General features: G+C 36.0%; 1 protein-coding gene across 9 annotated transcripts in view; it reads left to right on the top strand.

The window, feature by feature from the left end:
* Positions 1–26,143, top strand: part of CLASP2 (cytoplasmic linker associated protein 2) — a 153,420-nt gene that overhangs the window by 69,382 nt on the left and 57,895 nt on the right. For all 9 annotated transcript variants that reach the window (XM_031686892.2, XM_031686884.2, XM_031686891.2 and 6 more), the window contains 8 exons: positions 1,381–1,526; positions 3,831–3,966; positions 9,222–9,292; positions 11,744–11,803; positions 12,882–12,959; positions 13,609–13,776; positions 16,041–16,096; positions 17,133–17,306. In XM_031686892.2, the coding sequence (XP_031542752.1) occupies positions 1,381–1,526; positions 3,831–3,966; positions 9,222–9,292; positions 11,744–11,803; positions 12,882–12,959; positions 13,609–13,776; positions 16,041–16,096; positions 17,133–17,306 (889 nt within the window). The remainder of the gene's footprint in view (positions 1–1,380; positions 1,527–3,830; positions 3,967–9,221; positions 9,293–11,743; positions 11,804–12,881; positions 12,960–13,608; positions 13,777–16,040; positions 16,097–17,132; positions 17,307–26,143) is intronic.

The following is a 26,143-nucleotide window of genomic DNA, read 5'->3' as shown; positions in this document are numbered from 1 at the left end:
GGTATTATGAACTTTGTTAAACCGTTTCCCATTTGATGGACTTGTTTTTATGGGGTTTTTTGCTACAATGTTTCAAAAAACATCCTTGCACACATTTATAACAATGGTGTTTTTGTTTTTCTAGGTTACATTTTTTAAAGTGGGGCTGATGGGTAAAGAGTAGATACAATTTTGTTTTAGTAGATGTTGCCAAAATATTTTAAACAAGGGTGTTAGTCATTCATGATCTTACGGTAAAGAGCATCTGTTTTCTTTCTGGTACTGGATACTCTTGAGTCTTTCTAAATTTTGCCAGTCTAATGGAGAAAAATGACGTGTGTCTGCTGTAATTTGTATTTGCTTATCACTAGTAAGATTGAACACATTTTCTTATATTTAATTTGCCCAATTTAATATTTGATCGTTTACCTTTTTCTTATCTTATTGTCACTCTTTGTGTATTGTACTTATATATTGCAGATACTTTTTTCCTATTTTTTTGCCATATTATGATTTTTGTTTTGTTTTTAGTTAATCTAATTTAGATGCCTTCTAATTTCTCTTCTGCTTATGATAGTTTTCCTTGTACATCCTAAGATTATATAACTATTCTTCCCAGTATTTTTCTAATAGCCATAATATTTAATTTCTGTTTTCTCTTTTTTAACTTTAAAGATATCCTTAAAAATTTAGAAAATCTCATAATTTAATATGAAATTATACATAATAACAGGTATGATAGATAAACTTTTAGCTTCTGAGTATGTGTGAGCACACATGTGTACCTGTGAATATCTTGATTGATTATATTCAGTATGTGTGATACTTACATGGAAAGCATTTGGCAATCCTATACTTAAAAGTTTAGAAATACAGAGAAAACTATTTGTTTCGTAAAGCAGGTGTGATGATATTAAAATACTGGAGATGATGATGACAGTGATTTTTTTTTTTGTACTTTTGCTAATGGATGAATATAATTTCCAAATTTGGCCCTTTAAAAATAGGCTCCTTAGCAGATACTGGTAATAGTTGCACAACATTTTGAATATACTTAATGCCACTGAATTGTATACTTTAAAATGGTTAAGATGGTAAATTTTATTTTAATGTGTATTTTGTCAGAATTTTTTTAAAAACTCCCTTAAAACGTCAAAATTTTCATATCTACTCATAGATTACATGTCTATTATGCATATAATTAAACCTATAATGTTCTTTTCAGAAAGTGTTTTTGTTTCATGTTTATTTGTAAAATACATTTAATGTTGTTAACATGTCTAAATATAGTTATATAAATATAATGACATTTTAAAAAATTTTGTTCAAATGATGAAGTTTAGGTAGGTTTTTTGCACTTCCGCTTTTTAATGTCAATAATGAAAATTGTCTTTATTTCAGCTTAAGAAAATTCGATCATTGCTTGTTGCTGGAGCTGCACAATATGACTGCTTTTTCCAACATTTACGCTTGTTGGATGGAGCACTTAAACTTTCAGCTAAGGACCTTAGATCCCAGGTGGTTAGAGAAGCTTGTATTACTGTAGCGTAAGTATATTCTTTGTGTAATAAGTATTTTTTATGAATGACTTTCATTCTCATATTCAGTGTTCATTAAGTAACACAGTAGCAGGATAACCCTCCCCCCAAAAGTATACATATGAGCTAAAACCACATACATAAGGATTCAATTTGTATGATTTGGGGGGAAAAATGAATATAAGAAGAAAATAAGTAGGTCTGAGATCTGGCTATATTTAATTTTCTCTTTAAAATTTGGATATTAAGCTTTTTATTTCTGATATTTTAGCAATTATCTTGGGGTTGTAACATGCATCATTAACTTATCAAAGTCTAAACCTATTTCGTATGTTTATATTCTTCCAAAATTTAAGGATAGTAGAACACTTAAACTCCTTTTACCACTGCTCCCGACCTGAATACTTTGTTGTATATGTTGTTGTCTAAGCATTCCTTTGAAGAGAGGGAGCACAAAGATGCCTACTGGTAATATTTCTACTCTGGATTGTTTTAGATGTCCTGGTCAGAACAGAAGGGAAAAAAAAACAGGAAATAGAAAGTATGAAGATTGTTAAGAAAAGGAACAAAACTGCCATTATTAACAGATGGTATAATTATCCATGCAGAAAACTACAAGAATTTATAAATTATTGTAATTAAGGCAATATATAGGATTGCTAGATACAAGTCAGTATACCAAAATAATTGAGTATCTCTCAATAGCAAAACAACAGAAATCCACAAAATGTAACTTGAAAAATATTCCATGCTGAGAATTCTGCCTCTTGCCATGATGCAATAACTGGTACAGGATTAACCCTCTTGCAAAAAATGGAGAAAATATGTAAGACAACTATTTTATGTGTAGTGGACATCAGACAAAGCAGGACTGTGATTCTTGAAACAAACAAGTCAGTTGAGCAGTATGATCAGCATGTTTTGACCTGGATACATTTTCTGAACCACGAAGAGGGAGAGAAACCCAACCAGAGCAAGGCAGTCTCACTGAGTTGAAGTAGAAACTGAGATTGGAGTTTCTGAAAGCTGAAGTGGCTAAAATTTGCAGGGCAGAACCCTGGAGAAAAGAAAGATGCACAGAAAAAGAGCTATAGAAATCTGCATGGGGATCCCATAGCCTCCCATGAGGCTAGTTGAGTGCTCATCTGTGCATGTGAAAGGCACAGTTCCCTGAGGACTGGAGAGAACTACTGCTGCAAGCGAGTGGGTAAACAGCAGTTCCCCAAGCTCACGTTGGCTGCTCTGACGAGGCAGACGGCAGAAACCTTAGGAAGCACCCAAGGCATTCAGAAGAGACCCCAGAAAGGCTGTTGTACAGAAATAGTACTAAACTATCTCTAAAGTCAGGCTCCTCTAGACCCTGCCCCTCCCAATTAACTTATAAAGATCAAACTGATTCCCAGCTACATCATCTGCCCACCGTAACAAAACTAGTGCTCTTTAAAGAAAGACACCACCACCCAGGCACAGAATGCACCTCCCTGCTTCTGATTTGAGTTTCACATTGGAAAACTGAAGGTATATCTGAACACTAGTAAGTAGGTCTGAGTCTGAGTATCTCTTTGAATCAAGAACTGAATTTTTGGAGGTAACTGTATCCCAGCCATGTATTTTAAGTAAGATAAATATGTAGAAATTAACCAATACTGCAAGCATCGTCAGAACTGTGAGTGATTACAGCATTCTTCCTAAGTTTTTTAACTAAAATGATATAATTAAAGGCTAAATTGTTTACAGATTTGAAGAGAGAAGATGGATGTCCTTCAGATCACCCAGCTAACCAGTGTGTGATAGAGTTGTATTTTCAATCAGGAATTCTGAAATCCCACACCAAAGATAGCAGAGTATTTGGTCTAAAATAGTGGTAATACCATTAATAGAGTATATCTTGAGGAATATTGATTTGAGTAAGATTTTGAAGTTATTTATAATATATGTTGAATTTAAGATTGATATGGGGCATCAGAATGGAAATATCTAATGGATATAGATCAGGGCAATTAAAGCTGAATGTTTAACCTGTTATTATAATGGTTAAATTCTGAAATCAGATGGCTTCTCCAAGTGCCTGTTGCAAAGACACAGTAAAATGCCAAATGTCAGCTTTGCTCTGGACAGTAAGAGGACAGGGGAAAAGAAGGAAATGCGTATTATCTGCACTTTCCTTTCTCTCTTTTGTTTTTCTGCCATTAGAACAGGTTAAAATAAAATTTTAAAGTTAATTCAGTAAAAGAATATTTTCAAATTATAAGGTCCTACCTAGATTTAATGTTAAATTACTTTTAAAACAACATTTTTTGTGTTCTTTTGTAGTCATCTTTCAACAGTTTTGGGAAACAAGTTTGATCACGGCGCTGAAGCCATTGTACCTACACTTTTTAATCTCGTCCCCAACAGTGCAAAAGTCATGGCAACTTCTGGATGTGCAGCAATCAGATTCATAATTCGGGTAGGTTCTTTCCCTTTCTTTTCTTTTCTTTTCTTTTTTCTGTTTTCTCTTCTCTCTCTGTCTGTCTCTCTCTTTCAGTGTACTTAAATAAATCATTGGTATTTTTTTAAACCCCAAGGGAAAATTACTTTGAATTCTTTTTCTGATAATAAAAGCAATACACAGTTATTATAGACTGTTTATAATATACAGGATTACAAAGTAAATATGCTTGCATACAGAATATAATATATAAAGTATGCATGTACATGTGTGTGGTTAATCATATTACGAGTAGTAATACGCAAATGTAAAACAATGAAAATGTTATAGGCAGTGGTAAAAGATGGCAGGCAAATTTTTAATGTTTCTCATTATCCAGATCTTGAAGGTGCCCAAAAGAATAAAGTTAAAAAATAAAACAACTCCCCCTTAAATTCTGCTCTTCTACAACTAATCACTCTAACCATTCAGTATGTTTTTCCAACTTCAATTCTATGCCTGTTCAAACTGTATTTGCTACAAAATGTAAATGTAGTGTTTATATTTTATATATATGTAAAGATAATGTTTTTTTAAACCTTATGTACTTGGGCAGCTTCCCTTGTCCATAATGTCTAAATGAGTTCTCTATTAAATGACATAGCACCAAGTTGTCCTCACAGTTCTTCTCCCTGAAGTTTATGAAGTTGTTTTCCTCCATCCTTTACCAACATTGTGTATTATCAGTCTCTTAAAGATTTTAATAATTTAATGAATGAAATATTCCATATTCTACTTTGCATTTCTTAGACTATTAGAGATGTTAGTTTTTTTTATTTTAATAATGTTTCTATGGATTGCTGCTTTATACTCTTTGTGCATTTTTTTCCTCACTGATTTCTAAGGCGTTTTTTTATACATTATAAGCACAGTCAGCCCTCCTTATCCATAGGTTCTTCATCTATGGATTCAGCCAACCTCTGATTGAAAATATTTGTGAGGAAAAATCCCAGAAAGTTCCAAAAAGCAAAAGCTGGATTTACCTCCTGCTGGCATCTATTTCCATAACGTTTACATTAAAACTACAACTATTTATCATTTACATTGTATTAACTGATAAGTAATCCAGAGGTGACTTAAAGTATTCAGGAGGTTGTGGGTAGGTTATGCAAATACTGCATCATTTTATATAAGGGACTCGAGCATCCACAGATTTTGGTTTCCTCAGCAAGTCCTGGAACCAACCCCCCATGGACACTGAGAGATGACTATATATTAATTCTGTGTTCTATATGTTGCAAATATTTTCTACCAGTTTGTCATTTCTTCAAACATTATTAAAGCTATCATTTGTTATATATAAGAACGTCAAGATTTTTTTCCCATTGACACAATGCTCCTTTTGTCGTTTTTGTTACAGTTAAAACAGCCTTCCCATTATAAAAACATTCAATAGTTTAAAACTTTAATAATTTTGTTTTTTAGATTTAGATCTAACTCAGTTTTATTTCTGTGTGGAATACAGATATCTAACTTCATTTTCCCCCAATACAAAGCCAGTTGACCCAGTCGCATGTAGTAAATTATAGTTCAGTCTTTTCTAATTTACCATTGTTTTCATATAGTAAATTTCCATAAATGTATGGGTCTGTTTCTTAAATGCCTTTTCAGTTTCTTTGATCAGTTTGTCCCCCTGTTAAATGAAGTTTCTTTCTAATACTGCTGTACCAGAAGGTTTCTTTCAGAAATAAAATCCAATGCCTGTGAACAAATCAAAGAATCTGTCTATTAAAATGGTCCTTTTTTTTCTGTTTTAATATACTTTTAAGCTTCTCTAAATCTGGCACCTTCATAACAGTGTTGGAAAATAGTGGAAATTATTGAGATCTCTGTTTAATCCCTGAGTTTAATGGGAATACTTTAAATATTGTGTCCGGGATGGGTTTCTATGGATACTCTGTACTAGGTTATGAGAATTTTCTCCTGTTCATATTTTGCTAAATTTTGATCAATAATAGATGTGGAATATTATGAAATATGTTTAATATCTTTAGAAATAATTGTCTCTCTTCATTTATCCATTGTCATTAATGAACTAAATTCTGCTTGGCCATTGTACATTATAATACTGCTAGTTGCAATTGGCTAATACTTAAGTTAAGATTTTGGGCCCCCCCCCACACACACACAAAGACATAGCATATTAAAAAAAATTTTTTTTTAGGGTGGGGTATTTATTTTATTCATTTATTTTGTTTTTAATGGAGGTAAGTTGCATGCTAAGCACAATACTCTGCCATTGAGTTATATACCCTGCTTCCCTCCCCCACTTTGGGGCATTTATTTTAATATGAGTTTTTTATAAAATTTTCTATAATTTTCCTGCTTTACATATTTTGTTATTAGGATTTGCTGACCCTTAAAGTTATCCAATAACTTTTCTAATGTTTTAGACTGAGCATTCTTGCATTTCTTTTTGAAATGTTTTTGGTTATTTGTGTTTTCTCAGAATATCAATTTCACATAGATTTTAAGAATCTTTGACTTGAGGTTGTATACTGTATTTTCTTAATTAAAAAAAAAAGTCTCTTCCACTGTGGTTTTATTGCCATTCTTTCTTATTATACTAGTATATATATATATATTTTTTTAAACAATAACCAGAGACATTGTAATGGCTCTTTTATAAGCTTCAAGTTTTAGTTTCGTTGGTACCAGTGGCATTCCATAATTTTTTTAGTTCTTTAATTTCTGTATTTGTTTCTTAATTCCTTTCTATAATTGACATGGCTTACCCCTTTTTTTGTTTTTTCACCTTATTTTTGTGGTATATCCTTAGATAATTTGTCATAGTTTTTGTTGTTTGATATTATAAGGCTTTTTCTGAGTTTGGCATTAGCAGCATTCAGTGATTTAGATTTACCATGTTCTCTCTATATTCTCAGTCTTTTAAAATTTCCATTTCAACTTTCTCTTTCAATTGCATGAGGATATTGTATGCATTTTCAGGTGGTTCTTTTGCACTCATCATTTTATAATTTCATGACATTTTGATAAGAATATTTGGTTGTGTAATTTCTTCTTCAGTGAATAACCTGAATTTTGTTAGTATCCTAGTACATCATTAATTTATATAGGTAGTCTTTTTGAATTTGCAAAATACAGAATTTGTTTATAGAGTACTCTGCTCATCACTGAATCTAGCTTGATATTAATATTATTCAGATTTTTTATGGTCTCACTTTTTGAAAAGCTACTTTATTTGGCAAATTCTGATTCTAGTTTTTATCAACTTCTTTTTTCTAACAACTCTTTCTTTATGTACTTTATGGATGGTGGAAGTTTTTGACTGTCACCGTCTTGAAATAGTATTTTTTCTTTCCTGTCTTTTCTGGGTTTTATTCATTGTGCTTTCTTACCAGTTTCATTATTTTCCAAGACATTCCTTATTCTTTGTCAGTGTCAGGAATAAACCTTATTTTACTTCCCCTAACTTTTAAAAAGTATGTAAAGTCACACTCACAATTACAGATGATGCATTCAACCAAACTGTACTGTTTTCCGTAGTGGTTGCATCAATTTACATTCCCACCAACAGTGTGGGAGGATTCCCTTTTCTCTACACCCTCTTCAGCATTTATTTTTTATGGAATTTTTTTAATGATGACCATTTTGATTGATGTGAGGTGATACTTCACTGTAGTTTTGATTTGCATTTCTCTGATAATTAGCCAAATCAGGTGTTTTGTTGCTGTTTTACATTATTTCCTGTTTTCTGTATTTTTGTTTCCCAGGGGACAGTTTATAAGTTGTTCTGACTTGGTGTTTGGTTGAATGTGTTATCTGTAATGGTGAGGGTCACTTTTTATTTTCCTTTTGTACAGCTCTCCCAAATGTGGTGTAGCAGTAGTTAGGTTAGTCTCTCTCCCCATCCTTGCCACTGGGTTGGGTATGGGTTCATCACCGGTTGGGTTTCAAGGAGCTTATGAGAAAGAGGAGGAGGATGGTAGGTGAGATCTCCTATGTGGTGTCTTGTGCCTAGGGAGACTCCTTGGACTTTAACTCCACAGTAATGTTTGGGAGGTGGGTTCTTCTGGATGCCTGAGGGCAGCAGGGCCACTGAGCCCTTCCATGCTGAATGTAACAGTTTACTGATATTCAGGTCAGCACTCTGTTGCATTATCCTCATCCTGAAAAACATCAGGTCTGTGGGTGATTTTCCTCTAATTTTGGTTGAGTGAGTTGTGGCACACACTGCTGTGCCACTCACATTCTCCTTCAGTGACTTGTTTCCCAATCCTGCAAGCACTGTTGGCAGGCAGTCTTTTGCTGCCAGCCTCTTTAAGGATTGCCTCAGCTTGCAGAGAGCTGCCTTTCTCAAGGTCTTGCCCTTTCTTGGTTATGGCCCACCGCCCACACCTGACTGATGTGGAAGTGTAAAGGTTTGCACGTCTTCGACCAATTTGAGACTATTTTGAAGGGCCATTTTTGCTCCAGAGCTCCCCATTGGCTTTGAGCGAAGATATCCTTGGGCCATATCACAGATTGATTTCTTCCTCTGCCCGCTCCTGCCTCCTTCTCCTCCCTCCCACAGGTGTTGATCCCAAGAGCATTTCTTAGTATCCTGAATGCTAAACTCCATCTCAGAGCTTGCTTCCTAGGTAACCCAGCCTGTACCATTAGCTCAGAAGACAAATAAGTTCACTTAGGTTACTATTTTATTCTTATGACTATTATAAACTTTTTAGTGTTTGCTTCACTAAAAAACATAAAAATTACTAACAGAAATCAGAATACTATATATATACTAGACTTTACCTGAATTCTGGAGAGCTGTGGTTCAGCCAGAATGAAAGTTCAGTTAAAGTCACCGATTCCCAGTGCATTCCCAGTGGTTATGTAGATTCACTCTGAAAATCTGCTTTGATGATACAGCAGTTACTGTCTTCTACCAGCAGTAGCCATGGTACTTCAGAAAATAAGAGAATACATGCCTGGTCCTTTTAGTGCCCCCTCCCCCAAAAGTCCATCGTCCTAACAGTGTCCTGCAGTTGAGACAATTAACTTGTCTCTGTTATTTAATATTACAACCATACCAACCCTTCTGAAACTATCGTTGCTATTACTTTAATTTGGGAAAACTTTCTGACTGGTCTTAATTCTTTCAAAACCCTGACTTTGTGGTATTTTTGTCCTGTTCTCATGTAACTAAATAGTTGAATGTAAGGCAAATAGAATAAGAGATTATGTGAAGTGCACAGTATTTTTCAGCCTTCTCTAAATATCTTTTTCAGCATACTCATGTACCCAGACTTATACCGTTAATAACAAGCAATTGCACATCAAAATCAGTTCCTGTAAGGAGGTAAGTTTTGAGGGAAAAATGTTTTTTAGTATAGCTTTATGTTGAATATTGCATTATGTTTAATTCTTAGTCAGGTGCAAACATTAGTTGCCATCAATTTCTTGACTTCTAGAAACCTTATTAAAAATGTCTTGTCTTATGTCACGTAAGGGAAAAGGAACAAAGTGATCATTACGACTACCTGTATTTTTCAGTTTTATCCTATTAAGCTTTGGTTTACTTGGGTCACTAATTGTTTGGTTTTCAGAGAGTATGGAATCTGGAGTCAGGCCTCACCTAGAGTCCTACAGCTGCGACTGATTGATTGATGGTCCTACCTGGGGTGATTATTTAACTGCCCTGAACCTCGTTGTGTACATATGTTAGTAGGGCTAATGGTATGGACCCCAGCGTTGTGAGGATTAAACGAGTTACGCACTAGTAGAATTGAGCATAGTGTTTGGCCCAGAGTATGCAGCCGTAGCAGGTCAGTCAGAACTCCTCTCTCTCCTTATGGTTTCTACAATCTGTAATACCACCACTATCACCATCAACGATAAAGGCAGCAAAAGAAGCTTTGTGCACTTGGTGTTTAAGCAAATTGTAGAGAATGCTCTCCCTTTTTTATTTCATAAATGTGTTTGTTTAAGTACTTTGAATGTTAGGAAGAAGCTGAATAAGATACTACTATCTGTAAGTGATTTGGAGTGTTGGCGGAGGTTGCTTAGTTACCTCTCTCTTATGTCAGGGGTTGGCAGGCAAACCAGTCGGATCTGTCCAACAATCTAGTTTTGTACAGCCCACAAGCTGAGGCTGTTTCTTATATTTTTAAAGAGTGATCTTATATTTTTGAAGAGTGATTAAAAAGGTGAAAGGAAGAAAAATATGAGATGAGCCTATGTGGTTCGCAAAGCCTGAAATATTTACTGCCTGGAGTTTCACTGTCTGGCTCTTTACAGAAGAGGTTTACCAATCTCTATCTTACATTGAAGAAAATGGTAATTGGAGAAATAGGAATGTGACAGAGAAGAGGAAGTCAGAAAAGGCATCATAAAATTACGTTGAAAATGGGAAGCTATTCAGTTCCTGTAAGGGAAGAGAGCAGGGCTGAACCTAAGCAGAAATGTAAAACTATGCTGTGTGCGTCAGATGGGCCACTGAGGCCGGAACACATGATGAGTGGAAGGTTTCGGTAGGAAAAGAGGCCGGCTGGGGGTTGGGAGGGTAGGTTGAAGCCAGAGTATAGAGGGCTTTGAATATCAGGAAGAGAAATTTTGACATTGTTTATCATTTAACATTGTTCATTAGCAGTTTTTGGTGAGGAAGTAATGTCATCCACCCTGGTTTTTATTCCAGCTATGAACAGTGATTAAAAAGGGACAATGAGAAGCATTGGTTTAATTAAGTAGGATTTCTTACAGCTCATGTAAGAGAGGCAGAATCTGAACAAAAGCTGTATTATAGTTGATTAAGGGAGATTTTATTCAGTAAATAAATTCAAGAGATTTCAGGTATAGAAATGAGACTTGACAATGGGTATGGATAAGAGAGGTGATGTCGGTGCTTCAGGCTGTGACTTCAAGTCAGAATACCAGGGTTTAAGTCCCAGCCCTGTCACTTCAGGCAAGTTAATTGAACCTCTGTATTTCTTGTTTCCTAATCTGCATCATATGGGCTACAAGAGTAGATTAGAGAGGATAGGAAGTTAATCTGTCTGTCCTTTGGGTGTAGTGTGTGAGTTGACTTCACTGCCTATGTAGATATGTCTGTGGGCTGGTTGACACTTTGACTTGTTGGCTGAAATGAAGAACCAGTGCTGGAGATAAAGGCCTAGATGTGAGAAGCATAGCTGATGATCAGAGCCAAGGGTATAGATGACATTGCCTAAGAAAGACTATAACAGGGGAGTGGACTGAGATCAGCACTAACCAGGTGAGCACCTATTTAGGGCAGGTGGAGGAAAAGTGTTGATAAAGGAAGAAAAACAGGCCAGAACTGTGTCATCAGAGGCCAAGAAAGAAGAGAAGCTCAAGAATGAGACAGCTGAAGAATTAGAACTGGAGGGCTTAGCAGAAACACACAAATACATATGTATTTAAGGAAACAAGTGTAGAAATGGAAGATCCGTCACATCTTTCTTGGTCACCATTATGTATCTTTGGTTTCTACTGCATAGCAGGTGTTTGATGAGTATCTTTTAAATTAAATGAAATTTGTTAAATGTTATGTTTGGACAAACATTTTAATTTAAAATTATGGGGAACCCGTAAGGTCATTTTGAGCTATACAGCATAGGAATAGTTGGAGCCTTAAAAGTAAGTTAAACATGTGACAGAGATATCTAAAAACATGTCTTATACATTAATTCAGGGGGCAAGTGAAGTGTTGCAGAAGAAAGTGTTAGTTAGTTATAAGTTCATGTAACTTAATATAATGTTAAATGTTTAGTTGTAATTAACTTTTATTTTTCAGGCGTTCATTTGAATTTTTAGATTTATTGTTACAGGAGTGGCAGACTCACTCATTGGAAAGGTATGCATCGATTTTCCCTCTCCCTCCACCCTCACCTCCCCATTGTCACCAGCTTTTTAGAAATTGATGGTATTGGTTTTGCATTATTTCTCATTTTGCTGTAAAGTTATTTGTACTGGTTTTCCTTTAAAGCTGTGGTGCTCCTCTCGTACATTGCAGCTGTGATGTTCTTTGTGGGGTGAGTGAGGGGCTCTTAGGTAGAATGGGTTATATAAGATTCTCCAGGTTAAACTGGGGTTAAACTGGGCACATATTTTTGAAGGTATCTCTTGTCACATGAAATAGGTTTCCTGAGGTGCAGTTAATTAAGTAGTGAGTGATTTAAGATAGGAGAGAAAGGCACTTCCTTCCAGAGGAAAGAGACTAAAAGAGAGAGGGGGAGACTGGTTGGAAAGTTTCTCCACACTAGCTGCCAGGAGTCGTTGGTCAGGTATATACTGGGCAGTGTCTGATGAAGCTCGGACATGAACAAGAGGAAGTTGGAGGCAGCTAGTTGGTCACTGGCTGTTTGCATAGCTGTATCTCTCATTAGTTTCAAGTTTGAAGCTTGGGATGTACATGCATTTACATTGAACACATTGCTGATTTTTATGGAAATCATTAAATGTGTTCATAACCCACTTTTGAAAAATAGAATTTGTTGTTGAATACAGGCGTGATGTAATTCCAGGTTTTCTTTAAGTTCTTTTGTGGCAGCTACTATTCAATTTGGTTAGATCATAGCTTATCATTACTACTAACAGGTCACTTCCTATATTGGTAAGTTAGTGAAGAACCACACAAAAGTTTTTCTTCATTCATGAAAGATTTTAAATTTGAGTACTATATATCTGGACTCCATGTAAAAATAATTATATTCATCTTTATAATGTTTGACATGTCAGAAGGAAACTGTACATGAATGAAATGTGTGGGATGGATTATTAAGAAATCTTGCGATCTTAACATTTGTTATTACGTGCTAATTATTTTTTTGCCTCCCCTGCCCCTCTGTGATTGATCTGTAGCATATAGGCAGTATCACTTGTGGTGAAATACATAGTTTTACACATGAATCTAAAGATGTTTTATTTTACAGACATGCGGCCGTCTTGGTTGAAACTATTAAGAAGGGAATTCATGATGCTGATGCTGAGGCCAGAGTGGAGGCAAGAAAGTAAGTCGATAATGTATTTTTGTGACAGTTCAAACATACTTCTGTCTTTTCTTTGACAGAAATTATATTGGGAAAGTGAAAATATCAGAAATGTCCCAGGTATTCTTGATTAGCTCTTTATAAAACTGAGATTGGTTTCTCTCCATTACATCTGTACTGGATGTCTTAACAGATCACTTAGCATTGTCAGTTGTATATTCATCAGTATTCCTATTCCGTCATCACATACTCACCTTCGTTGTGAGCAAAACTAATTTATGGAGCATATATTATGTACCTGACACTGTGTGGGGCAGTTGGTTGTGTTATTTTCAAATCCTTAAAATGATCCCACAAATGTACTGTCTCCTTAGATTGGCAGCTGGTTTGGAGATTTGGGAGTTTACCCAAGGCCACACAAACTGTAAGGATTACAGGCAGGGTTTGAACTGAGATCTGCTTTTCTCAAAAGCCTGTATGTAGTCTTTCTACCAAAACTTGTTAAATTTAGAAAATATTCACTTGACACATTGTGGATATGTTAAAAACCTATGGGCTTAACAGCCTTCATTGTTCTTGAATGTACACGTTACAGTTAATGTCTAGTCATGCAAAATTACTACTTTAAGGTTTTTTTTTTCTTTTTGTTATTTGTTCATTTGTTTTACAGGACGTATATGGGTCTGAGAAACCACTTTCCTGGTGAAGCTGAAACATTGTATAATTCCCTTGAGCCGTCTTATCAGAAGAGTCTTCAGACTTACTTAAAGAGTTCTGGGAGTGTAGCATCTCTTCCACAATCAGACAGGTCCTCATCTAGCTCACAAGAAAGTCTCAAGTAAGGTCATGTAAATGATAATTACTGACTCCTTCCTCTCTGCACTCGCCCCCACCCCGGTTCCTTAAGTTGTGTGGTTGAGTATCTGACTGCTTTCACATGATGATTGAATATACTTATTTTCTTTGGTCTGCTGTCAAAGGGTTGGATTACATACTTGTGTAACTTGTCTTTAGGTGAAGAGTTTAATGATTCAAGTTTTGTTTCTATATGTTCATGTTGTGAAGATTGGAAAGCACTAATTTATATACTTTTCTTAATATCCCCAAAAGAGTTCATACAGTAAGTAGCTCATTTCTAGGGCAGTGTAGTGGAGGAGTTATAACAGAGATTCAGAATTCATCTTCAGAACCCTTACACAGTACTGTGTGACTGGTAAAAACTCCACTGTTTCCTTCCTCGCCTCTTGCACAGCTTAAGATTTCAGCAAATCCCTCAAGGGGGAGAACCACCTAGTATCTGTCTCACTTCTCTGTAATCCACTCTCTTCATTATGTTGGCTACCTCAAACCCTGCTGCCCTGACAGCCTTACCCCAACTTTCTCTCTCTTTAGCCCTGAGAGATTGCTAAGATCTCTGATACCTTCTCTACTCCCAGGCAGTAGCCACAAGTATCTGCAGATTTCCCCAGGGAAGAGCAGCTCACAGAATGTGAGCTTACCTCTTTGTAATTCCTGTCTCTTTAAGACCTTTACCCTACAAAGATTGCTGGTTGCCTTGGCAACTCTCTGGTCCAGGACTGGGACCAGAGTGAGCAAGGGAGACACCTGGGGTGCAGAATTCAAGGAAGCACTCACAGAGTTTTGTGAGAGATGTAGCAAATAAAGTTCAGTGACTTGTAAGTTTTCAGAGTAAAAACAGATTTGGTTTGATTTCAAAAAAAATTATTGTAAGAATAATTATCTAAACTTCTATTTAAATTTGTGATAAATTCTTCACCTCAAATGAGCTTTGTTGCTCTTTTTTTCTTTACTTTTATTTACTGTACTCAAAAGTGTATATGAGTCACTAGAAGATCTTGTTAAAATGTGGACTCTGATTCAGTAGATCTGGAATGGGACCTGAGATTTTGTGCTTTTTACACTCATAGGTGATGTCAGTGCTTTTTGTCCACAGACCATACTACAAGTAGCAAAGATCTAAACAAGATATTTTATCTTGCTCAAGTGTAACATCTGTAAGCATAAATGAAATCGGTGAGCTTGAAGTGGTCTGCCTCAACCAACTGGAGTAACAATTTTAGGGGACAGTTATAAAAATAATATAATACTGGGTTTATTAACCAACTATCAAATTTATCATTTGATAACAATGACTTTTTAAAAAATTGAAGTATAGTCAGTCACAATGTATAGATTTCTGATACATAGCATAATGTCTCAGTCATGGATATATATACATATATTTATTTTCATATTCTTTTTCATTAAAGGTTATTATAAGATATTGAGTATAGTTCCCTATGCTATACAGAGAAATTTATTTTTTGATAATAATAACTTAAAGAATATTTTTCAATAGCCTGACATTAACCTCTCTTCTCCTCACATTTAAAATGTATAGATATATTTTCCAGATCCATCTTACCTACTTAGATATATTACTTCTCTGTGGGCTGCAGAGTACCACTGTAATTAAAGATAAATAATCAGAAAAGATATTAAAGGAGATTCATTCTTTGAGATGATTGGAGCTATTTTGCTTTCTAATCATACATGTCATCCTCAGCAGTATCCCTAGCTTGGTTTCTGTCGCCCTGCACAGTAATACTTCATAGCATTGCTGTAGATGGTGTTATACCTACAGGGTAACTGCATGAGTTGCCAGTGGCCACAATCACTTTGACTTAGGTGAGAGAGGCTTTGGTTACACTGAATTCCCTATGTGCTAGTAATAATACTACCTCTCTCTCCTTCTAAGTAAAATATCTCAGGATACAGGTGTTGGAGAGTACTGTTACTGAGTGCTCTATGGTGAGAGTAATGTAATGTGATGTGTGCTGAGGACCAGAGTGAACAAGAGCAACCTGGTCCCATTTTCTGTAGAGCTTACAGTCTTTATTCAGTGCTAGTTGTTTCATTTTTGCTTTATAGCTAATTTAAATACCATTGATAGGTGACAGCTGTTCCAAAGTGATTTGTAAAAGGGAAATTGAAATCAGAAGTACTTCTCAACTTTCAGAAAACTCAGTAGTATTTCATTAATTGTCATCAGAGGAGTGATAAATTACATCTTCTTACTAAATATTTCTTTTTACCTTGCAGTCGCCCTTTTTCTTCCAAATGGTCTACAGCAAACCCATCAGCTGTGGCTGGAAGAGGTAAATTGCCTTTTTAAGTAAGAGTCATAGTATATTTTACTTACTAAATATAAAGTAAAAGTTACTATGTGAAAAGATATTATCACTGTGGGTCACATCAAGAGTTTAAAAGTTTAAAACATTTTGACAATTACACTTTACAATTTTTAAAAGCACATTAGAACAGTTTAAAAGCTAAAAACAGTTAAAAGCAGGAGCTTTTAAACTGTTTTAATGTGACCCACAGAAAATCATTTTACCTAGTAACCCAATACGATACATATACACTGAACCTGTGGTTGTTTACATATACTACATATAATAGGTACAGTGTAGTGTATACAGCTGTATACATACAATATACATATACTGTATAGTATATTGTATACAAGTATACACATATATATAAGCTGGAGTTCCAGGACGCCTGCTTCCCCTTACTTGTGATGTGCACTTTGTTTTCTGTTGGGTTTCATTTCTTTAAAATGCTGTCATGACCCACTCAGTTGATTTCACAGCCTATTAATGGGTCATAACTCATAGTTTAAAATAAAACTCCTCATTTTTAAAACTGAAAAACTAAGACCAGGAATTTAGTGACTTAATTTGCATTGTCTAAGAGTGGCAGAACCTGCATTATTTTCTGAATAATCCTACTCCCAGCCTAGTTCTTCCTGCATTATTCTCATACATAAAAAAAATTGTACCACTGTCATCTATTTATTTTGTATAGTGCCTCATTTTCATGTCATAAACATCATCTCTTCATCTACAGAACAGTCCTATGAATTTTACAGTGTGTAGTTATTTTCCCATTTTATGGAGGGGAAAATGAGGCAGAGAAATATTGAGAAAACTGTCCAAGAAGATTTAGTTGTGACAGCATTGAAACAGAGGCATTCTGTTTTTAAAATACTATGAAGTACTTTCTCTAGTATCCATTTGTCTACTACTTCCCTTTTGACCATTTGTCATCATGGATAGTGGTTTCAAGTTTATATAATTTTTATACTGTTTGCAGTGTTTTATATAAGTTACCTTTGCTTTGTGTTCATAGTATCAGCGGGCAGCAGCAAAGCCAGTTCCCTTCCAGGAAGCCTACAGCGTTCCCGAAGTGACATTGATGTGAACGCTGCTGCTGGCGCCAAGGCACATCATGCTGCTGGGCAGTCGGTGCGAAGTGGGCGGTTAGGTGCAGGGGCCCTGAATGCAGGTTCCTATGCATCACTAGGTAAGACAGCTGCTTCTGGAAGATGGTACAGTGTTTTTTCCATGGTCTCAGTGAACCATCATCAGTTTCAGTGAATGATGATGGTGATATTTTTATCACTTCTAGTTCGTTCTTTCTAGCCAAGGATAGTCCATATGTTTTAATGATTCTGTACTTGGAATGTCATTCGCAGGTATCTAAACTCCCTTGTTTCCACTTTTTTCCCTGTTGTCCTCCTCATCATCTTTATCAAAGGACAATTCTGGATTCCATGATTAGCCTGTGGTACTCCCACAGTTCTTCATTGCTGCCACATCCAGCTTCTGGTTCCTAAGGGAGTTTTGGCAGGGCATTGGTCTTGTCCTCAGCTTTCTGTTCTCTTTCTCCTACCTCTGTTCCTTGACCAAGAAGTTAAAGCCTTTTGGGGATCTGGGAAAACTGCAAAGCTTAATCATAGTCAAAGCCTAAACATAACATTCCCAAAATTATTCAGAGTTTTTTTATATCCATCAACTTTAAAAGTTTGAGTTTAGTTATCCATATTAATTATCTCTGTTTTGTGCTTCATTTTTCTTTCTCTTGGGTACTACTGGTGGAATGCTAGGCAGGCAGATACATCATTGGAACACAGTAAGAAGTGCAAAAATTCTAGGTATGAACATAGCACATGATAAAGTTGGCTCAGCTGCATTGAGGAAAGGATAAGTTACTCAGAAAGTGGTGTTGAGACATGTGGCTTGCAATCTGGTACAAAATCAAGTTAGAACCATATTTCACACCATATAAAAATGTATTCCAGGTGGCTAAAAAGTAGACCAAAAACACACAGCAACTTGATGAAAGCATAGTAGCTGAGTATTCATCTAATCTCAGGTTGGAGAAGGAATTCTTAAGCATAAAAGCCAAAAAAACATAAGGGAAAAGTCCCTCAGATTGAAATCTTAAGTGTGAAACTATAAAATCAAGTGGCTGAAAACTAAAAGGGTGAAAAGGTTTTGCTGCATATTTCAAGAAAAGCTAAAATATCAGGAAGTTTTTTTATGTCTATGAACAAACAGATGAGTTTATTTTATAGGAAAAATCATACATATGTCACAAAAAGCATATTTCAGAATTGCCCCCAGAACATCAGATGTTGAATCTCAGTTGTAATCAAACAAATGCAAATTGAAAGACCAGTAAATATAACAAGAAAGTTAATGTTAATGTTAACTTAATGGTTAATACCAATAAGTTGATATCAGTAGTTACCAACTATTGATAAAGAGTGTGGTTAAAAAGTGCTGGTGTCAGGTAATCATGGAACACTTTATCTAAGAGGCATTTTAGTAATACCCATGAAGCTTTTTAAAAATGTTCAGAGTTTTGAGCCAGTAATCCAGTGTTTCTATATAATTGTATCAAGATTTTAAAAATATTATATTTTTCTATTAATAGATGTTATTAGATGCAAATCCTTGATGTGTAGCAATGAGGGAGTGATTAAGTTATGGTATAATCCTTATATATACTCTGCAGCCATTAGCAAGTTATATTTTTAGGAAAGATCAAATGATATGGCGTACCAAACAATATGTGATGATTTCAGCATTTGGTATGAAATCATACATGTATAAAGGACTGGACAAAGATGTCAACAGTGGGTTAATTAGTGCTTTTAATTTTTTTTAATTTATATAATTTATTTCACAATTAGATTGTGAAATTCACAATCTAAAAATTAACCATTTTAAAATGAACAGTTCAGTGGCATTCAGTATATTCACAGTGTTGTGCAAGCACCACTTCTTTCTGGTTCTAAAACATTCATATCACCCAAAATAAAACCTCTTATACATTACAATGCTTTTAATTTTTTATAAAACTTTTCTTATTAGAAACATTACCTTGCTAGGAATGCAGCGTTATTTCAGTATATGAAAACCAGTCAGTATAATTTACCATATTAATAGAATAAAGGGCAAGAGTCAGATGATCACCTCAATAGATAGAGAAAAGGCATTTGACAAGTTACAACACCATTTCATGTTAAAAAAATACTCAGCAGACTAAGGATAGAGGAGAACTTTCTGAACCTGATAAAGAACATCTATGAAAAATCCTCAGCTAGTGTATACGTAATGATGAAAGACTGGATGCTTTCCCCCCAAATCAGGAATGACATAAGGATGTCCACTCTTGTCCTTCCTAGTCACATTATCATGGAGATTCTAGCCAGGTCAGTTAGGCGAGAAAAAGAAATAAAAGGTATCCAGATCAGGAAAGAAGTAAAACTGTTTGCAGAAAACTTAATCATATATATAGAAAATCCTAAGGAATTAACAAGGAAACTATTAGAGATTATTAATGAGTTCAGCAGGGTTACAGAAGGCAAGATCAGTTTACAGAAATCAATTGTATTTCTAAGTGCTAGCAATGAACAATTGGAAAATGAAAGTAAGAGAACAATTCCAGTCACAATAGTATCAAAAAGAATAAAATACTTAGGATTCAATGTAACAAAAGAAATATTAAGACTTCTCTAGGAAAAACCACTCTCACACACATGATGCTGCTGACACCAGATGTGTGGCTTTTTCACACCAAGCAATTTTCTGACAATAAGTGGGTGTCCTAAAATTCAATTCAATTCAATTCTGACACTAACCATAGTTAGCACCCACCTCCCAAGTTAAGAGTTCAGTCCGTTAAGACTCTCCGTCCTCACTTCGGACATCAGTTGCAAGTCCAGGTTGTTACCTGTGTTTCTGACCAACTGGCTATAAATCAGAGGGTTCCTATCCCCGCTCCTTGGGGTCAATTAATTTGCTAGAACTTTGCTAGAACTGCTAATTCACAGAACTTGAAAAAACTGTCCACTTAGAAGATTACTGGTTTGTTACAAAGGGTATTAAAGAGTATGAAAGAACAGCCAGATGAAGAAATACAGGGAGCAAGGTCCAGAAGGGTCCCAAGCCCAAGAGCTTCTGTTCCTGTGGAGTTGGAGTGTGCCACCCTCCTAGCGTGTGGGTGTGTTCAACAACCCAGAAACTCTCTGAATCTTGTACTTCTGGTGTTTCTGCGGAGGCTTTATCACATAGTTATAATTTCATTAACTCAGTCTCCAACCCCTCTCCCCTTCCCAGAGGATGGGAGATGGGGCTGAAAGTTCCAGGTTTCTAATCATGGTTTCATCTTTCTGGTGACCACCCCCCATTCTGAAGCTGTCCTGGAGCCCACCAGGAATGACCTCATTAGGCCCAGAACACTCCTGTCACCCAGGAAATTCCAGGGGATTTAGGAGCTCTGTCAGGTACCAAGATCAAAGGGCAAATATCAGAGCAAGAGGTACTCCTAGTGCTCTTATCACTTAAGAAATCAATCAGGATGTTAGGAGGTCTGTGCCAGAAACTGGAGGTATATATATGTTTTATTTCACACTTGTACCCTGAAAACTACAACACATTGTTAAAAGAAATTAAAGATCTAAATAAATGGAAAGACACCCAGGTTCTTTAAAGACATATATTATTAAGATGGGAAATTGACCTACAGTTTCAATACAATCCCTTTCAAAAGTCCAGCTACCTTTTTATAGAAATTGGCAAACCTAAAATCCATATGCAAATGCAAAGGACCCAGAATAGAAGAAGGAATCATGAAAAAGAAGAACAAACTTGATGGACTCAAGATTTCCAATTTCAAAACAGAACTTCAAAGCTACACTAATCAAATCTAGGTGGTACTGGCATAAAGACAGACATATAGACCAGTGTAATAGAATTGAGAGTCCAGATATAAACCCATATATTTATGATCAGTTGATTTTCAACAAGGATGCCAAGACGATGCAGTAGGGAAAGAATTGTTTTCAACAGATGATAATGGAGCAACTGGAACAGCCACATGCCAAGAAATCAGTTTGGACCCTACCACATACCATACCCCCAAAATTAACTCAAAATGGATCACAGACCCAAATCTAAGAACAAAATCCATAAAACTTTTTTTTTTTACTGAGTTATAGTCATTTCATAAAACTCTTGAAGAAAACACAGGTATAAGTCTTTGTGACCCTGAATGAGGCAGTATTTTTTTAGATACTACACCAAACACTCAAGCAACCAAAGAAAAGCTAGATAAATTGGACCTCATCAAAATTAAAAACTGTGCTTCAAAAGGCGCCATCAAATAAAGTGAAAAGGCAACACATAAAATGAGAGAGAACATTTGCAAATCACATATCTGATTAGGGACTTATATCTCAAATATATAAAAGAACTCTTATAACTTAGTGAATAAGAGGACATTTGGTTTAAAGATAAGCAAAGGATTTGAATAGACATTTCTCTAAAGACAATATATAAATTGCCAATGGAAGCACATGAAAAGATGCTCAAAATCGTTAGTCACCAGGGAAATGCAGATCAAAAGCACAGTGAGATACCTCACACCCACCAGGATGGCTGTTATCAAAAAGATGGATGGTAACAGATGCTGGCAAGGATATGGGGGAATTGAAACCCTCATAACGCTGCTGGAGGAGTGTGACTGGAGCCACTATGGGAACAGTTTGGCAGTTTCTCAAAAGGCAAAACATAGTTACCATGTGACCCAGCAGCTCCTCTCCTAGCTGTGTACCCAAGACATATGACACATATGTTCTCATAAGAACATGTACATGAATGTTCATAGCAATGTTATTCATAATAGCCAAAAAGTGGAAACAACCCAAATGTACATCAACTGATGAATGGTTAAACAGGTATGTGAATACGGTGGAATGGAGTATTCCTCAGCCGTAAAGAAGAGAACATTACATAAAAATGAAGTACTAATGCTTGCTATGAGGTGGGTGGACCTTGAAAACATTATTAAAGTTAGACACAAACAGCCACATATTGTATGATTTCATTTAAATGAAATGCATAGAATAGGTGAAGCCACAAGAAACAAAGTAAATTAGTAGTTTGTGTTCTGCCAGGGATTGGGAGTCGGGGGAACAGGGGATGACATCACTGGGTACAAGATTTCTTTTGGGGCAATGGAAATGTTCTGGAATTAGCTATTTATGTGGGTTGTGCAATCTTGTGAATATATTAAAAACACTGAGTTGTATACTAGAAAAGAGTGAATTTTATGGCGCATGAAATATACTTAAATTTTTTTAAGTGGGGGAAAAAAAGGAAAACAGATAAAAATAAAACTTATTCATCCTGAGTCTTAAAAATAAAACATTGTATTTAATATCTTATTTTTTAGTACCAGAAGAAATACTGACTTTAAAATGTTCTAATATGAACTACAAAGCCATTTGCAGCCTTGTTTCCCCTGTCATGAGAAAGCTGTAACAGTATCTTGAGATTGACTTAATTTGTTTCTTTTGGCTATTTAAGATTTGATTGGCATGTTTGCTTCTATACAGAAGGGCAAGGTGTCCCTCTGTTCTCGTTCTTCATCTAGCCCAGGTTCAGACTCAGGAGCAGTAATACTAGCCTGCTGCTCTTTACAGGGCTTAGATGATAGATTTTCTCATTCTACTTCTATGTCTTCTTCTGTTTGTTTCTCTCTCTTTCTCTCTTTCTCCCTCTCTCCGTCTCTCCTTCCCTCCCTCCCTGTCTATCTCTCTTTGTGTCCACCCCCCAACTTTCTTATACAGATGTGACATACGTGTTCTTTGTTTTCTTCTACTTTGAGCCTTGCTTATCATGGCTGAACATTTATGGATCCAGAGATACATGCTTATGTATTCAGAGTCTGTCAGTCTATTGGTAGGGTGCTAAAGGATAAGCAGCTAAAAGGTTGTTGACTTTTATGCATTTTGAGTTTGTAGTCTCTGAGATACGAAACTAGAGATATTCCAGAGGCACAGTGGTATAGTGAGAAAGAGATACGTATAGTAGCATTGGGATATAGTGGCATAGAACTCAGGGGAGAGATCTGTGCTTGAGAGTAGATTTGGAAGTCATTAGAGAATTGTTTTTACTGTAATCTTTCAGTATTAAACTGAATACATTACTTAAAGCAGTTGCCACTGAGTTTTTCCTCCATTGAACTACTGAGTCCTTTGGCAGCAGGGATATCATGAGTTTACCGTTTAAAACTTTATCCTAAAGAGGAAGCTTGGTGTGATGAGAGACAGGAATTAGTGTTAAGGAAACCTTGGTACAGCTATGCATATTTAGGAATATTTGTTCTCAACAGCTAGGCATGCTTAAATGGAAATGAAAATAAGTGGTTTCAGTGGTGTCATGTGGACAGAAACAAGAGATACCAGTTGATTACAGAAGAAATTGGGAGGAGAATCTGTGTAAATTACTCCTATGCTCAACAGTCAAGAAGAGATGAAAGAACATTGTAGGAATTATCTGTAGTTAAAGGTTAATGAACTTTTTGTTTTTTTAAGGTTGGAGGGGTTAAATATGTTTCTGTCCCAAGGTAGTAGAGTCAGTGGAGAAGGAAAAATTTAAAATGCTAGAATGAGAGGAAATAGTTTATGACCAGAGTTCTTGAGAGGCAAGAGGAATGGAATGTACAGAGCATAGCTGGAGAGGTAGCTTTGGATATGGATGGGTCATCAATTTCACTGAGGTAGAAGGGATGGAGATAAAGGAGGAGGTAGATTCAGATATATTTTGGCTGGGTTGGCATTGAGACATGTCATCAGGAGGTTGTTGTGACTTCCTGAGAAGTCAGAGTCAGGATCATGTGTTAATAAAAAGGGCATCAGAGAGGGGCCTTGAGGTTTAGAACAGCCTTTGAAGGGGCATAAGAGGAGGAGCACTCTTCAGGGCTTCTGCTGCAACCCACCCACACGTTTGGAGACTCGCCAGAACTAGCAGGACTCAGCTGTACTCATGGCTGAGGTTTTTATAGCAGAAGGACACAGCAGGATCAGCAAGGGAAACGACCCATCGGGTAGTCTGGAGGTTCACACACAGGCTTACAAAGTCATCCCTCCTAGAGGTGAAAATGAAGGACTACACAGAACATGCTTTTTCCTCCTGCAATGAATGCAGAGCCTGTGCGCAATGTTTCTGCGCAGAAAAGCTCATTTAAGACTCTGAGTCCAGGGTGAAGGAGGGTAGAAAGGAGGTAGTTATGTCTGCACCCTGCCACACAACCAGCCACAACTACCAGAATTCCATACTTGGAAAAAGATAGCAGGTGTTCACCATAAGTCACAGTGTTTGCAAAGTGGTCTAGGCAAGTTGATATAATAGCATTTAATACTCCCCTCCCCCCTGCCCACAACACACACACTCACACACAAACACAATAACCTTATCTTTGATATAAGCAGGATCCAAAACTAAATTCCAAAGGCCAGCCAAGAGCCAGCCCCATAAGTAGGTTCTTCTTAAGAGTGACATCAAGCCTGGTAGGTTAACACTTTTTGCACAGTCACTAAGGCCAAGCCTTAGAATGACCCCAGTTTCTAGTAGTGCATGACTTTGTGATTTTATAATTTTCTTTATTGGGGCACCTACAGCAGTGGGGTAGAGAAATTGAGTTGTTAGATTTATCCAGATTTCAGGTCTTCCAGGGACTGAAAGTACTAAGAGTGGGGTGGGGAAGCAACAAGGCAGCAGACAGGATAGTGATGAGAGAGCAAATTTGAGGGTGTCCTCTTGCCTACAGAAGAAGCAAGGCAGGGTGACTCTTAGATTAGGAAAAACTCCACAGATTCAAGCTGGGGTGTACCTGATGGGGCAGGGTCCAAGATTGGGACCTGGACTTCTCTACCTTCCCTAGGCTGCTGAAAATCAGACTCATCAATTCAGTTCTTTTTTTTTTTTCCGTCTTGTTTAGCTTCCTAGTATGTTGTAGGTGAAAACAGACTTCATAGATATGTCTGTGCTATGAATTCTGTCTTCTTAAAAATAATGTTTTCTAGGGATAATTTTTTTTCTAATATAACTAAGTTTTCTTCTGTTCTTTGCTTGCTCTTTCATCAAAGAGGATACTTCTGACAAAATGGATGGTAAGAACTTCCTTTTCTAATTCTACTGCTGAAACTTTTTGTGGCTCTTGGATTCAGTGTAATATCTTTGTTCATTCTCTTTGTTTCTGAAAATAGACTGCATATTTAATAGCACAATCTTAATGTGAAAATGGCTGCATAATTCTCTGAATTTTGGGTTAGGCATCTCTGTTTTTGGGTTTTCCAGTTTACTCAACTGTTAGGTTGCTGTTTGTTGTAAGTAGAGTCAATTAACTTAAATATTTTTATGAGCTTTTAGAATATTCTTGATTTCTTAAGTCTGTCTCTGAAATACTAGATTCAGAAGAATGGAAAAGAACCTCACAAGTCATTTGATTCAGCTCTCTAGTTTACCAGCTGATAACAGAGAGAGACAAATGACATGTTTTACAGATTCATATGGTTATTTATGAAAGTGAAATGCAAGTTGCAGATGCTGTTTTTTTAAGCTTTAAATGAACATTTAATCAAAATTGAACTTACTTTAAGCTTTGCCTTTTTAATTCAGTATTAAGTTTATCTAGTTGCTTCATCCAATATGGTATTTTTTTATCTGTATGGTATTTTTGGTCTAATGTTAGACCACATGTTACTCACACTTTGCCTTCACTGCATCAGGTACTATAATGTTGAGCTTTTTTTTTAAGAACTTGTGAGAAGATACTGAACCTGTAAGTCATAGTATATGTTTTTCTGTCAGTTATTACGTAAACTCTGAAATTGGTGTATCTTCCATTCTGATGAAATGGAAGATTTATTTAATCTTGGGTTAGGCAATGAATGTTACTTATAATGAGTCTCTGTGCTTCTCTGTATATTTATTTCATAAAGTTAAGAAGTTATTAAATGAAATAAAGCCCATTAAGGAATAGTTTTTATATTTCAAACCTGTTCG

Source organism: Vicugna pacos, chromosome 17, assembly GCF_048564905.1.
Source record: "Vicugna pacos chromosome 17, VicPac4, whole genome shotgun sequence".
NCBI lineage: Eukaryota > Metazoa > Chordata > Mammalia > Artiodactyla > Camelidae > Vicugna > Vicugna pacos.
Note: the sequence above shows the minus strand (reverse complement) of the source record. Positions and strands in the feature narration are given on the sequence as shown.